The sequence below is a fragment of the Pholcus phalangioides genome, unplaced genomic scaffold (genome assembly GCF_987345545.1).
Source record: "Pholcus phalangioides strain wild (caught in Gottingen) unplaced genomic scaffold, Ppha-v1.0 ptg000020l_1, whole genome shotgun sequence".
Lineage (NCBI taxonomy): Eukaryota > Metazoa > Arthropoda > Arachnida > Araneae > Pholcidae > Pholcus > Pholcus phalangioides.
In genome coordinates, this window is record NW_028301613.1 from 3,263,745 (window position 1) to 3,279,310 (window position 15,566).

The following is a 15,566-nucleotide window of genomic DNA, read 5'->3' on the forward strand; positions in this document are numbered from 1 at the left end:
CTCCAAATCACTTATTACAGCAGTATGTGTTCCACATGACCATGACCACAGGGGATACATTGGCCACACATTGCAGGCAAGTCACAAATCCAGCAACGGCAGAGTGCAGCAGGTCCGGATGTATACATGGTACCTCTCAATGGATCGCATCTTTCACAGTTCCAACAGATTAGATGGACCGGATCGATACACCCAGATTTCGAATATCCTGATAACCAGAAGTCTGCCAGTGCAAAAAATCTGGAGACCGAGGAGGCCATGGGAGCCTGCAACACCTGCTAATGATTTTTTCTTCCCGAATGTCTGTATCAGGAACGCTTTGACAGGAGTAGCAGTGTGAATAGTTGCTCCATCTTGCATCAAAGATGCAATCTGCGAAAAGGTGTCATGTATACATCCGGACCTGCTGCACTCTGCCGTTGCTGGATTTGTGACTTGTCTGCAATGTGTTATCCCCTGTGGTGGTCACATGGAACACATACTGCTGTAATAAATCATTTGTAGGCAGGCATTCTGTTTGTTATTTGCATGTCTTTTCTTTGACTTGTGTACGTCAGCGCCACCTATCGGGTTTTTTTCCAGTCTTGAAAAATTCCTGTGACCTAGCAATGCTAACCCTGCAAACCATTTTTTATTTCGGTTATTTTCCGGTTTTTATGAATTTTAAAGTTTCTACAGACTTTTTGCCTACCCTGAATATAACAACACAGTTAAAAAAATTCACTTGTGAATACGCGATATATCAATTTTAAATCAAAAAGGTTTTCCAACACATTTTTTGAACAAGATGCCACAAAGAGATCAATTATTGCACACATTTAAAGACTAGAGCGTTCCCAACAGAGCTAAAACGTGGGAATCCGCCTCCTCTTCTTTGCGGCTCTCTCTCGTATCTTCTTGTTTTGAAGAAGATGGTAATCCACATAGGTGCATTTGTAATCAGACAAGTAAGGAATGTAAAATGCTCTCAGCAGTCTTGGAGACCTAAGAATACACGGGATAAACATATGCATCTCAACAAACGATATATTCACAACTGAAGCAAATTGAAAAACTAAGTTTGTACAGTGCGATCATGTGTACAGCGTCAGTGACAAATAAGTTCCCACTTTAGAGAGGGTCTGGAGTATATCACTCTATACTGCTCCAAATAAGATGAAATTTGTACAATAGATTATTCAAATGATGCGCTTGCGATTTATCGAATAAAAAAAATAATACTTCAAAAATCTGTCGATAGGTGGCACTGTAACATGTTTATTTGCATATACTGTGAAACCCCTCTTTTGCGGACACAAACAAAAATTGTCCATAAAAGAGGGGTGACCGTATGGGGGGGGGCAGCTCCCGTTTAAAATGTATTGTATGGTAGTAACAATAACTGAAATGGTTTTTTATTTGAATATGAATGGAATTCTGACAATATAAGATGTGTTTAAAGTCATGAAAATACACCATTAACGCACAGGTACGCAATTAAAATTTACGCAGAAACAATAAATACTGTTGTATTATACAAAGTTACTGAATTTATGTTTTGGAAAAACTGATCATCTGATGTTTGGTGGAATTTACCGAGTGTTTCAACTCCTTCAAAATGTATTTTAAGCTTAGAGACTAAATCCAATGCCTTTCCCTCATTGTGTTTACAGAAAAATATATTTAATCAATGCATTTGAATTAATTTGCAAGAGCATTAACTCCAGTTTCACATTTTCCATTGTATTCGAGACATCAAATTTTTCTCTTGATGATAGAGCTGGTCATATTAAACAGTGAGGGAAATAATGTAAAAAAATAGGAGCGCAATCAACACATGATTTCAGATTCTAAATGGACATCAGAGGTGCCACACATTGACACACGTCAAGGCGAAATTTCATTTAAAAGCACCCAAATATAAAAAGTTGATCAAATATTAAACTTCTGCTGCCATCTCTGGTGAGCATAATTCAAACCAAAATTTCAACTATTGGTGTCCGTACAGGGGTTTTAGCCCAATAGAACGAATGATGAAAATGGTGTGCGTGACCATTAAACAACGGTTCCAAATACATTATTTAAATTGGCTTTTTGCCGAGAAATTTTTATTTGGCTGGTAAGAGGGTTTTTACTGTATTGAACAAGTGAAGCACCATTAGCATTACAGTGCATGTCCATTTCCATTATTGGTTGGATAAGAAGGTGGATTGTGCACAGCGAGCATTAGTTACTTATCTTCACATCTCACCTACATTGCAAGAAAAAGTTTTACTGGTAAAATGGCTCTACCAGAAACAACAAAACTCTGTTGCAGCTGTAAAAGAATTCTGCCTTAATGAAGAGGATATAAAGAGATCCAATATATTCATGTACCCTACGTAAAATGATGGAAAAATTTGAAAGAGAACTGGACAACTTGGCATTCTTCCAGATACAGGATGAAAGCAAATCCAATCTGCTTGCGACAAAGATGTTGCTACCACGGTCGTAGAAGCCAGTAGTCAATCTCCACATAGTAGTGTGAGTGTGTCAGCTCTTTCCTGTGCCGTGGTTATGTCGTATTCCACTGTACAAACCATCATGTGGCGGGTTTTAAATTTTTATCACTACAAAGTCAAGCATATGCACCCTATTGCAAGAAGAGGACTCAGAGATATGTAAAATCTTTGCACTCCAGTTCTCTTGCTCAAATGGTGATTGACGTCGCTTTGCTGTGGAACATTCTGTGGACTGATGAAACCCACTTTTGCCTCAATGGCCAAGTTAACACCCAGAATTGTCAAAGTTGGGAAGCAGAAAATCCTCACAACTATCAAAAGTGACAAGATGATGTGGTTTTACATCCATTTTTTATCATTAGTCCGTATTTTTTGAAGAAATAACTGCAAATGGAATCAAAAACCTCTTCCGGCAAAGGACAACGGTACCATGATATGCTGAAGGATTTTGTAATCCTACAACTTCAACAGCATGGATGCCTTCAGGATTGCTGTTGAAAATATGGTTTATTGAGATTAGAGCACACTGTTCAAACTGTAGGACATTGAGCAGTTTTAGTGTGCTTTATATTAAAAATGTATATGTGTAAGCATATTCAATATATGTGTGCTCGAGAGTCCCCTATTGACTTATTCTTGTACTTTTTTTTAATAAATGACAAGCGCATCATTTGAATAATCTGTTGTAAAAATTTCATCTCATTTATATAGAGCAGTAGAACAAACACACTCCATACCTCTCTGTAAAGTGGGAAACTTATTTCTCGCTGACCCTGTACAGACATGCAATTAGTTTAACGTCAGTGTGAGCTGTCTACAGTCTTATAACGACTCAAACTATGAAACTTTGGGATTGGCTTAACAAAGTGATTGGAAGAATTTTCAAAGCCTCCCCCCCCCCCCACTACCAAGCCCTTTCAATACAGGTTTTTGGCAACAAATTTGTCAATGGCATAGTACCAAAATATAAGTGTTGAAGTATAGCAATAAATCCCCCTCGGACAAGTATCTTTGTGAACATTTATGAAATAACAGGGAAGTAAAGATGAGTATGGGTCTCCTTCCCCCCAATCACCTTTCCCCATATATATATATATGATACAGTAAAACCCCTCTTAACAGACACCCCTAAGATGTGGTCACCTCCTTTTAAGGCCAAACAATATTTTCCCCTTGTATAATAAAAAAGTATGCATTTCAAACCAATGATTAACGGTCACCCCCCCCCCCTTTTGCGGATGAATTATTTTTCCCTGCTGGTGACAGCAACAAATGGGTTTTACTGCACTGTTTACTCATCAAACTACTATACCAAACATGCACCTCATCCATATTCCTCTATGAAATTTCTAATGAATTAGTAGATGGAATCTGCAGGATCTTAAATCCTGCAAACTATGCTGCCCCAGACGGCACTAACTGAAGGGACCGATTGGGGGGGAGATTTTTAGGTTTCGTTTCAAGGGTGAAGGCCACCAGAGTTTTGCTGGCTTCTGCTGATGGGGTGGGGGGGGGGGGGTTAAAAATGGCTATAAATCTGCTGACGTAATACCTGAACAGCCAGACCTGAACAGACACCTGACCATTTTTCTGACCAAAACTCAAAAATATCTGATTTTCCCTGACCAAAACTCCTGAAGAAAGAAATATAATTCAAAAACTCTTGAACTTCCAACTGTTTTTCAAGTTTCAGTTTCTTCCCTAATAAGAACAGATTTTTCTTCCTATCTCTTCATTCCAGATGTTCCCAAGCTTTCTGATGGGTAGTTAAGGCCGTGTGTATAGCTCAGCACATGTCAATTATAATCGTAGACACTCTGTAACTCTCATTTTGACTAATTAGCAATATGTAATCAAAATTTGTTAATTTAACATCTCAAAGTTTCTAAGCAATAGCAATAATAGTCCACTGATTACACATATGATGAGGTACTCATAATGATAAAACTCACCTCTGAGTATCTAAAAAAGCAACCGAGGAAATACTTTCCCAGTTATTGTCTTTGGAATAAACTGGTTCCAACAGGGAGTCCGACGGAAAATCTGAATCAACCAGATAATCGCACTGCTCTATGTTGACCTGCGAAATTCAAATTTGAAATGGTTAAGTAACAGAAAACACAATGCAATAGACACTTTGAATGAATAACCATGAAATACAAAAGGAAATCTCTTTCGACATAAGCTTTTACCCGTTGAACTGGTCCCACCTCAAATAGTAAAGTCAGGTGCAAATCAAGAGGAGGAGGGGAACAGTTGCCCTGGTCTATTACCAAAAGTCAGGTGCAAATCAAGAGGGGGAGGGGAGCAGTTGCCCTGGTCTATCACCACAGAGGCAAACTGGAACTCACAGTTGTTGCTGGTTCCAAACTGCAGTTTTGACATTTCTCCTGCAAACCTCTTTGTGGGAAGAGGCTTTCTAACATGACATCTTGTCGCTGTTTCTGGTAGAGATTCTGACAAAGGCTAATCGGGTATTAAACTCACAAGTCACAACACCTCTGAATATCCTTTGGTGCAGTAGGCCAGTATCTCTGCTTCATGGTGAAATCGATGAATTCAAGCGAAAATACAAGAATGGCTTAGAAGTTACAAAATGACATTCAATAAACAATAATTATAAAAGCGACTTGAAAGAGCAATCATCAACCCAAATGTACATCTCATAGCAGTGGTAGAGGAATTAACAAACTCCCTCAAACAGACGAAGCATGATGCACACTTCTCCAGCAGCAGAAGAAACTCTGGCGATGGGTTCCTCTTTTGATTTGGGGGAATTTTACACACGTGGTCATCTTTTTAAACTGTAAAATCACAGCCAGAATGATTCTTTTAGGTTTACAGAGAGGCCCACTTCCCAATGAGTAAGTGCCCTGTAGTGCCATTATGTTTGATTTCCGAACCCAAATAAACTATGACAATAAATGTTTGGTTTGGTGTGTACTAACACCTTGTAAAGTTTGACCCATCTTTTTTTCTTTAAACACTCTGCACAGGAAAGTTAAATTTGAGATACAAAATCCTAACATTCCAGAAAGAATCTTTTAGGCCAAGGTACCACTGCATTTGCCCTCCAAGAAAATTTTACGTCATTGATTCAATCTTCACAACTGATATAATTCTAGTCCAAAGACAGAGGCGCATTTATGGTTTTACCACCCTTCTCCCATTCTAGTCTAATTTTCTTGGCTATCTCTTTCTCAAATTTGCCCCGTATGCTATAGCCCACTTGGCCTCCCTCCACTCCTGCAAGTATACCCATGTTTCTGAGTCACTCTTTTCGTCATTGCTCACACACTCTATAAGTCACTCTTTTAGTCATTCACACACACGCTTGCAAACTATTTCGGTCACGCACATGCTTGAACACTCTCTAGATCACTTTTTCAGTTGCTCACTGACATGGTTCTTTGCTGGGACACTCTTTTGATCGTTTATACATGCTCTAGGTCATCCTTTCTGTCATCACATGCTTGCATGCGCTCTATATCACTGTTTTAGATATTGGCATGCTTTCACACTCCCTAGATCACTCTTTTTGGTCATTCACATGCTCTCACACTCTCTAGGTCACTCTTTTGTTCATTCACATGCTTGCACATGCTCTAGGTCACTCACCTATCTCGTCCCTCATTCTCTAGGTCACTCTTTTGTTCATTCACATGCAAACTCTCAAGCAGGGCCGTCTTAAGAGCATCATGGGCCCCCGGGCCAATTGGTTTTAATGAGGCCCTACCTCGTAAATTCTAGAAAATTTCAACCGAATCTCCTTTTTGTGAGGCCCCTCTTCTCCTGAGGCCCCCGGGCCGTGCCCGGGTGGGCCCATGCGTTAAGACGGCACTGCTCTCAAGGTCACTTTTTTTTGTCACTCATTGACCTAGCCTGTAGCTCTGAGCAGAGGCAGATTTTTTCAATGTTATACAAATTTTTCCGCCCTTCTCCCATTATACTAATGTTTTTGGCCAATCATTCCTCAAATTTGCCGGCCTTTTGAACTTGCGGCCTGGGGTATATCTTGCTAAGCCCCCATCTAAATGAACCACTGTCTAAAGCTAATGGTTAAACTCTCTCTTCCAGAATTCAGTTGAATGTCCATCCCATTTGAATACTGGTTTTTGCTTCGAGTCCTATTTATTGTCAAACTTTAAGCAAATATTGAGCTGTATTACAGTGAATCCCGCGTATAGAAATTTTCACAATAGAGTCATAAAAAAACATTGCATGCGGGAAAGCACTTTAAATGAGAAATCTTGAGTATTAGTAAAAGTTGGGATTGTGGAAAGAAAGTGGACTAAGAAGGGGAAAGTTCTAAGGGTGGACCTCCAAAAGGGAAGATCCACTGTATTTACCAAATTATCATCCTAATAAATTTGTTAGAAATATATATAAAGAATATTTCTCACATATCTGGATGGCTCTTCGAGATTTTTGTCATTCATGGCAGAAGGAATGGTCTTTGTGGCATTCAGAAAATTTGAATATGGTTTTGGCAACTGTCCTCGAAATTCTGACTTCAGGAATTGCAAATGCCAGCTTTAATAGATAAATAACTTTAAATGACATAATAATTTTCAGTAACTACACCACTACATAATTATATTTGTAATCATCAAATTATGATCTGAAAATGATGACCACGATAGTGCTTAACACATATTGCTTATGATATTTTATTCGTTGAGAATAAAACAAATCAGCATAATCAAATTTGCATATAATCAATGTCATTCATTCAGCACGAACAATTTATAAGCAAATCGGATACCAATCAACCAATTACACTTACATGTGCCAATGTGTGTATTCCATGGAGCAATGTCAAAAGTCTGGCCATTTAGCACATTGGTCATTCAAAACCCAAAGTAGTGTAGATTCCTACGAATTTCAGATTAATAACTAGACCAAATACAAGAACTGGTCAGATTTTGGACACTAAACATATGCATACTGATACGAAGTAGGTCAATGAGCACCATCTCACCAGTTGGTGAAGTACCTGGCGAAATAACTGGAGTATAGAAACGGTCTTGGCATGCTGGTCAAGGAGCCTACAGTGAGTGGAGTTGTGAAGAGGGACAATACAGTATTCTGAGAGTTGATGTAAGATCACAGAATGTAAAAGTTACAACTCCCGGTAAATCATCTCTTTCTTCGCTCACTTGTCACCCTTACACTAATCAATATTGTTATGAAAATTTTATAAATAGTTCTTATTTATCATTTATTATGCCATTTTTTGCTTGAAAATAGTCATTATCTTATGTAAAAATGAAAATTAACACATTCCTCTGTAAATCTCGCCAAATTGGCAACAAACTCGATGAGTTTGGCGACATCATAGGGCAAAAACAAATTTGTGGAAAGAATGAGATCTCGCAGGAATGGTGGAGAAATTACTGGAACTTTTCTTCACCTGCATAAAAGCGTTGCCAAAGTGAAACTGATGAGTAGTTGAGTTGAATACGTGATCTCTTGTGTGTCAGAGAAGCCATTTTCACGAAGCTCTCTGCTTTATGGCATTTTTGCTGCTGTTGCCGGTGTAAATAGTTATTTAGAAAATAAATTAGTGATGTCCTGAATTGAATCATTTTGTGCTTTTACTAATTTCAAGGACTCTTGTGTCAAGATTACCTGGAACAATTTTGTGTCAGCAGTGGAATCATTCAAGCCTTGAATGGTGAAGGGAAAAAATAGACTTGTGTCAAGATTACGTGGAACAATGTGTAAATAATAAGTATTCTGTAAATGTAAACTCACTCCAATATCAAGCATTAATTTAATTCAATCCTGGTGTTGATATGCTTGTGATTAATGTGATTTGATTGTGGTGACACATTGTGTATCAATGCATATATGTCAACACTAATAAAACACATTGTACTAATAAATAAAAATAATAAAACTGCACTGATAATAAAGTCATGGTTGTTAACTCAAGAAAATTTAAATTGTCTATTCGATATTGTAATATACAGTGATACCTCAGCTAACGAAGATGATTTGTCCTGGAATCACGTTCGTTAGCCGAAACGTGATCTCCTCATAGGTTTCTGAAAAAACATAGGTTCCTTTTTTTTTTAATGCATATTGTATTAGCTGAATCTTTCACTTTACACCAAAGGGTTCAATAAATTTCAGAAAGAAAGAAATGAATGTACATCTAGAAAAATATTCCGAGGTAGATATCGGTTAAATTGAGGCTTAAAGCATCTATTTTATGTTAGCACGTGCATCCACATCAACGAAAATGCTAATTAGTCAAATCCACATTTGTTAGCAGAGGCAGAAAAATAGCACAACAAAATCTTTGTTAGCTGAAAAATTTGTAAGCCGAGGTGTCACTGTATCACAGCTTCTGTGTGAGTGAGTGAAAAAGGAGTCACATCTACTTTTGATCTTGCATACATCGCTAAATGCTGATATTTTTAACTCTATCAACTCCATTCTTGTTACCACTTATTCCTTTATATTATATACAGGGGATTATAATTAAAGTTCCCATACTCTGAGTAGTGTTTTCTCAAAAACTGTTCATCTGAATACAGCCAAATTTTTTAGGATATCTTAATGAGACCCTGGGAGAGAGATTTATGCAATCAAAAAATAGTTCAATTTTGTCCACTTTTTATTGTGTTTTACATTTTCCCATGATCCATATAGCTTATATACCAAGTTTGGATGGAATATGTCCACCAGAATGGATGCTACCTAGGTCGAGTAGTTTCAGTATACTTACATTACTCCGACCTATGCATCACCCGTTCTGGAAGACGTATCCCATTGAAACGTGGTATATATATACGCTATATGGTCCATGAGAAAAAGTAAAATTAAATAAAAAGTGCCACTTTTACCCCTGGTGGTCAAAATTGAACTATTTTCTTTCATTTCATAAATCTCTCTCCCCCACAGTCTGATTAAAATATCCTGAAAATTTCGCTGTATTCGGATGAGCAGTTTTTGAGAAAAAACTACTCAGAGTATGGGAACTTTAATTATAATCACCCAGTGTGTATATATATACAGGGTGATTATAAAAAAACTATCCCGACATATGGGCCCCTAACTATCATGCGATTCACAGAAACTGAATGAAATTTTGGCATAAAGTATTTTGAGGTATGCGCTCAAGAATGATATGGAAAACAACAGTGTCACTCTAACAGTTACGGTTACAGTGAGAAAATTTCGAAAATATCAAATGGCAACACCAAGTTTTTTGTATTGGAATGTGATCTCCATTGTGAAAAACCCTAAATAGCGTTCGAACGGCAACTGTAGCATGAAAATCACCGGCGGTAGAGAGGCTAAAAGTGAGGACAACCAATAAGGACAGAGAAGCAGCATAAAATAAAGCATTTTATTGTGTTTCACAAATTTTCCACATGACCTTGTGGAGGACTAATCAGGCTGGGATCGAAGAAACGGTGTGACGAATGAAACGAACATTAATGCTCTAGTGCACGGCAAAGTCCTTTTTACTTTTTCCTTGCCTAGCTCCGGGGATTTTCGTGCTGCAGGTGCCATTCCAACGCTATTTAGTGTTTTTCAGTATGGAGATCGCATTCCAATACAAAAAACTTGGTGTTGCCATTTGATATTTTCGAAATTTTCTCATTGTAACCGTAACTGTTAGAGTGACACTGTTGTTTTCCATATCATTCTTGAGCGCATACCTCAAAATACTTTATGCCAAAATTTCATTCAGTTTCTGTGAATCGTATGATAGTTAGGGGCCCATATGTCGGGATAGTTTTTTTATAATCACCCCATATATATATATGTGTGTGTGTGGGGATTTCTTTTTCTCTTTCCTTTTTTCCTCTCATTATTTATACACACAAACATGTAACAATTATTATTTTTCGGGACTCACAAGATAGCTGAGCCCCAAAATGTTTTGTGTCTGTGTTTCAACTGATCAAATAAAACTATTTTATCTTATTATCTTGAAATACATACTTTGGCGGCAGGAAGAAACTGGACGGGAATCGATACCACTCTTTTCCCATACACAAGTTCACTGGATAGTCAGATGGCAAAGGATGAACGTCCTCATCTAATGAAAGCTTGCTCAATTCAATAAAAGTCTCCACGGGTGCATGATAAGCTGGAAGAAAATAAAACCTCAACTATCTATATAGGTGAAGGAAATTTAAACCGTATATCAGTTATACTTAGCAAAAAATTTGATCATTAATCCCTTTTTCCGAACCACAACAGAATCAAAGATTCAAATCTGGAATACGAGGGTTTATTCAGGAAGTAATGATACATGATGGATACGACAAAAATTTGTGTGTTTTTACATTTGCTGGCAACAAAATTGGCTTAAACAAGGGTACGGGGGGTGCGTTGCACTCAGGTGGCATTCTGTAAGGGGTAGTAGACTGAATGAACGCCAGGGTCTCTGCCACCGGACTTATCCCGTTGCCGAGATCTCTTCCAGCCCAGCTTCGTGGCAGAGTCTGGAACAAAGTGAGTGTGTATACCTAACAGTCTGAGTGTGTAGCTAGTGTTGCATATGATATTTCAGTGCTGCCATCTATACTTCAAATTGTGAGTGAAGAGTAATGATTGAATATTTGTAACGTCGTAGGCCTGTTGCTCTCTGCGGCGAGACTTTTTAACGGGGAGATCGGCTCACATTCGTGCCTTGAAGTTGGGAACCACAGAAAACCAACTTCAGCCGACCACCACTGTGGGGTTCGAACCCGGGTCCTCGCAAGTCCGTCACTATATCCACTCGACTACCACAGCGGCAGGGATAGTAGACTAGGCTTTCATTTAGACATATAAATGTTTCAAATTTTGAATAATATAAAATTAACAAGGCAACTTTGCTGTCGCTCTTTCGCGCCATATACCTTGACAACGAAGATGTTGAGAAAATTAGAGGGAACAGACAGAAGTGGGGACTGGGGCTGTAATACCAGAAACAAGAATGGAGAAAGGGCAATTGTGCATTTTCGTGCCTCAGGAATGGTCAAGCAAAGGCAAAGAAAGAATTCTAGTTGCTCCCCTTAACACTCTAGTTTCAGCCTAGGGAATCTTTTGGAGTAGGTATTTTGGTGTTACAAAAGTTCAACTCTATGTTGGAGGTTTCAGATTAAATAAAAACTTCAACCACAAAAGGAGGAAAAAGAAAATATAATGACTCATCAATGAGAGTTTTAATGTGGAAAAAGTTTGGCATAATTGAGAACGATGATGTGATAACTGGTGATACCCCTTTTGGATCGCAATTTCCCTCATTGGGATGAAGGAAAATATCAGCCAAGACATTTATCATGTTGTGTGTGTAATGACGCTATTCTTCTGGAATACCTTTCTTGGCCCGGATCAAATTGCTTAGGCCAACAACAAAACAAAACTCTGGACAAAAAAATAGGTCAGTTTGTTTAAAAGCAAGACAAAGCAAAGGTCAAATACAATTCTGTTGGTCAAAAATTAGGTTTATACCAGAGATTAAAGTCCTTTCAGCCTCCCATCAGGGTTGTTGCTAGGTGTGGCACACGAGGTTTTTGCACCCAGGCAGCAGGTGAGTTCAAGTCATTCCTGGTTGATAATGCTGAATTTGATCATGATTCTTTAGGTTTCCATTTGAGGTTTTTTTCGTCATTGCAACGCTAAGTCTAGTTTGAGTAGCAAGTGCTTACAATGATAGCGATTCAAAATCTTGTGAATAATGAAGTGCATTGTCCCAAATGTGAGCATTTTGTGGCAGCGTATAGTCAGTCCACAGATGCAAACTTTGCTTCTTTGAGGTAAAGAAAAGGTATCTTATATAAAAAAAATTTATATACTTAGCATATTTATCGAGGCACTTGAGTTTATACGAACGTAATTTTGGAGGCTTGTGGCACCTATGATTGTGAACATTGAGTAATCATTTTCAAATAACATTGGTTTTCATAATACAATAGATGGTACAATTTTATCCTGGATAAGTGCGGCAGATACACTAATATGGCGATTGCGTCAAGCTCACAAATGTAATTCAATATTTCCTTCTCACATTGCATTTCCTACATCAAATACATGATGATTTCTTATGAAGAAATAATAATCTTTATGCCTGATACTATTATTTATTATTTACTCTAGCACAATAAATATTAAACCAATGATAGAGGCAAATAACAAAGAAAACCTGTGGATTGTTTAATGCAGGGGTTCTCAACATTTTTCCACCTGCTGTGCTCCTTTTCCATATTCAAGACTTATCCATGAGCTCCACAGGCTTTCTAGAACTGTTTAACAAAGAATATTTTCAGAAAACCTTTGTCAGGATCACCGCTCTGTGATGCCCCTGACAAAGGTTGGAGGCATACGAGGGTGCCATGGCTCACAGGTTGAGAACCCCTGGTTTAATGCGTTTTGACACCCTATGGGCACTGAAAAAAAAATAAAACCACCAGGCTGACCAGGTATCCCACTTAAGATGCCCGAGTGGCATAGTGGTAATATGCTCGTCTTCCACTATGAAAGTTACCGTCAAGGTCCACAGGTTCGAATCTGGCCAAAGAACATTAGAGAGAGAATCATGTTTTTTCATGCCCACGCCTTTGCCCTGGGCTGCAAAATGTATAGGGTGGCAAATTTCTGTCGGAAACTGGAAAACCAGTTATATACCACTATAAATCATTATCCAGTCGCTGGGGCGGAAAAACCCTGTCCTCCCCACAAACACATCAAAAATCTTTTAGAAAGAAAACTTTATCTATGTACTGTCTATACCAGTGGTTCTCAACCAGTGCTCCACGTTCACTCAATTAAAGTAAAGTTAATCAGTAAATTTTATGACCAAATGAAAAAAAAAAACGTAGCGTACGGGGCTCCATCGTAGAAATTATATACTAAAAAGGGCTCCAAGACTCAGAAAAAAAGGTTGAGAATTGCTGGTCGACACTAATTTTCTGCTCAATACTGAACATGTTCTTAGAATTTGAACGAAAATTTGTAGAGATTTTTCCAGTAACGTCATTTCAACGTTTTCCAGGGGAGGGGGGAAGGCAAAGAGAACACACACATGAACTCAATGTATGTATATCTACTCTATAATATAAAATCACAAACTCGAAAAGGGCCTGTTTCTAAACAACCGAAATTAGTGACGATTTTATGTTACGGAAGTGAGTGACGTTTTTTGAGTGACGGAAATCGGTTACGATTTTAGGTCAAATATTCATTTAACTCTAGCATATTCGGGACCCATTTGACCCATCGGGACCCTGATGGGCAAGTTTTCTGGGGGTACTTGATGAATCACATTTGTTTTTTGTTGTTTTATTATAAAATTCGCTTCTTCAGTAATCTGGTGCTTTCACATGTCCCTTTCCATAGTAGCTGATGAAGTGGGACGAAATAAACAAGATATGTTGTGATGAGAAAAGGGGGAGGTTGGTCACCAAAGGCGACAGGGGGGCAGAGCCCCCTACTATATATATATTTGTATGTATGTATACCATTTTTAGTGTATTTTCAGAAGCACCCCTCCCCCCTTTGCGTACGCGAATGACTCTTCATAAGGGAAACGGCGCAGGTGGAAAATGTTTGAGATTGAGAACCCGTTTTTAGGAAAACGGATAAACATTGTCGAAACATGGTTTCTGTTTTTTCTCTTTTATTTTATTGTACTGAATATCTATTATTTCCGTGAATTTGAATTGGAATGCCGTGTGTTATGAAAGAGGCACAAGATTTTTTTCTGATACAAATAATGAACATCTCACACACAATACATATCTCTGTATTTCTTAAAAAATCGAAACCAGTTTATTGCATCATCCGTGCGTTCATTGAAATTGGTTAATGCACAGAAATGCCAGACAAAAGCAGTGCCATCTTAAAGCATGAGCCCACCAGGGCACGGCCCGGGGGGGACCTCAAGATAAAAAAGGATTCACAAAAGTGAGATGTAGTTGAGATTTTCGAGAATTTGCCTGGTAGGGCCTCAGAAAAATCATTTGGTCCTTGGGCCCATGATGCTCTCAAGACGGCCCTGCTTATAGGAGGAATCTATAATTATGGGGTGTCATAAATAATGGATCCACACTGGCAATTTGTGATTAGCGACCATGTATACATGTATCGCTAATAACAACCATTTTCATAATGATACGCTGGCCATAAAAAAATTACGGTTTCATCATCGAGGTGTATGGATAACTTCATCTCATTAACTGTGATATTTTGTTTAGAAAATATCGAAATTGGCTTCTGTGGATTATAGGCATGTATTTTTATTCAGTGTCTAACTAATTCTGTTGTCTCTCTATCTTGATTGAAATATAATTATTTAAATCTTTATGCACATATTATGCAATAATATTCGAAACAACGATTTTATACAAGAAGTCATTAAAAACATATATCATAACTTGTCGTATTTTGAGGATTAACGCGTTTATTGCAGCGCTTTTCAACATTTTTTGACCCTCTGAGCCCTTTCTGGTACGTAATTTCTATGGCAGCCCCAGACGAATATTTTTTATTTATTCATCAAAGTTTCTTACTTATTTTTATTATTCAAAAATATAAATAATTATTTTTTTCAAATTTACTGGGTTGTTTTTATTTATTTTCCTTGAGTGGCCGCGGAGCCCCTGGGAGTTCACACGGGGCCCTAAGGGCTCTGCAGAGCACTGGTTGAGAACCGCTGGTTTATTGGAATCCTCCAATATTGCCAAACTGATTGATTTGGCATGAACAGGCTGGTAGGGTTACTAGTTGGCGAGATGTCACGTTTCCCGCTCAAAGGCTTTTCTTCTTTACCCTTCAAAACGCCTGCGGTCATTTTCGCTCTCCTCTGCATCGTCAGTATGTGTGGGGACATCGAGATGAGCATCGATGTATTTTCTCTTTTGAAATCGCTCTCTTTGTTCGACTCCCCAGTATGTGTTCGGCCTTTACCTACCGAGACTGGGATGACCACCGATAGATGGAGCCTTCATTTCCTACTCAACTCCACTGGTTGGAAATTGCCATATGGCGACGTATGACCAGAGTTAGTGTATGGCAAAGTAGGTATCCCACTTCAGTTTTGACCAAATTGTTTGACTCATACAGACATAATTCTTCAAT

The 15,566-nt window shown here is 38.3% G+C and overlaps 1 protein-coding gene across 1 annotated transcript in view; it reads right to left on the reverse strand.

The window, feature by feature from the left end:
- Positions 1-731: 731 nt before the first annotated feature.
- Positions 732-15,566, reverse strand: part of Alg9 (alpha-1,2-mannosyltransferase Alg9) — a 37,003-nt gene continuing 22,168 nt past the window's right edge. The window contains exons 13-16 of the mRNA XM_089248559.1: positions 10,443-10,590; positions 6,884-7,013; positions 4,433-4,560; positions 732-984 (exon numbers count right to left, since the gene is read on the reverse strand). Of these exons, the coding sequence (XP_089104685.1) occupies positions 846-984; positions 4,433-4,560; positions 6,884-7,013; positions 10,443-10,590 (545 nt within the window). The 3' untranslated portion in view covers positions 732-845. The remainder of the gene's footprint in view (positions 985-4,432; positions 4,561-6,883; positions 7,014-10,442; positions 10,591-15,566) is intronic.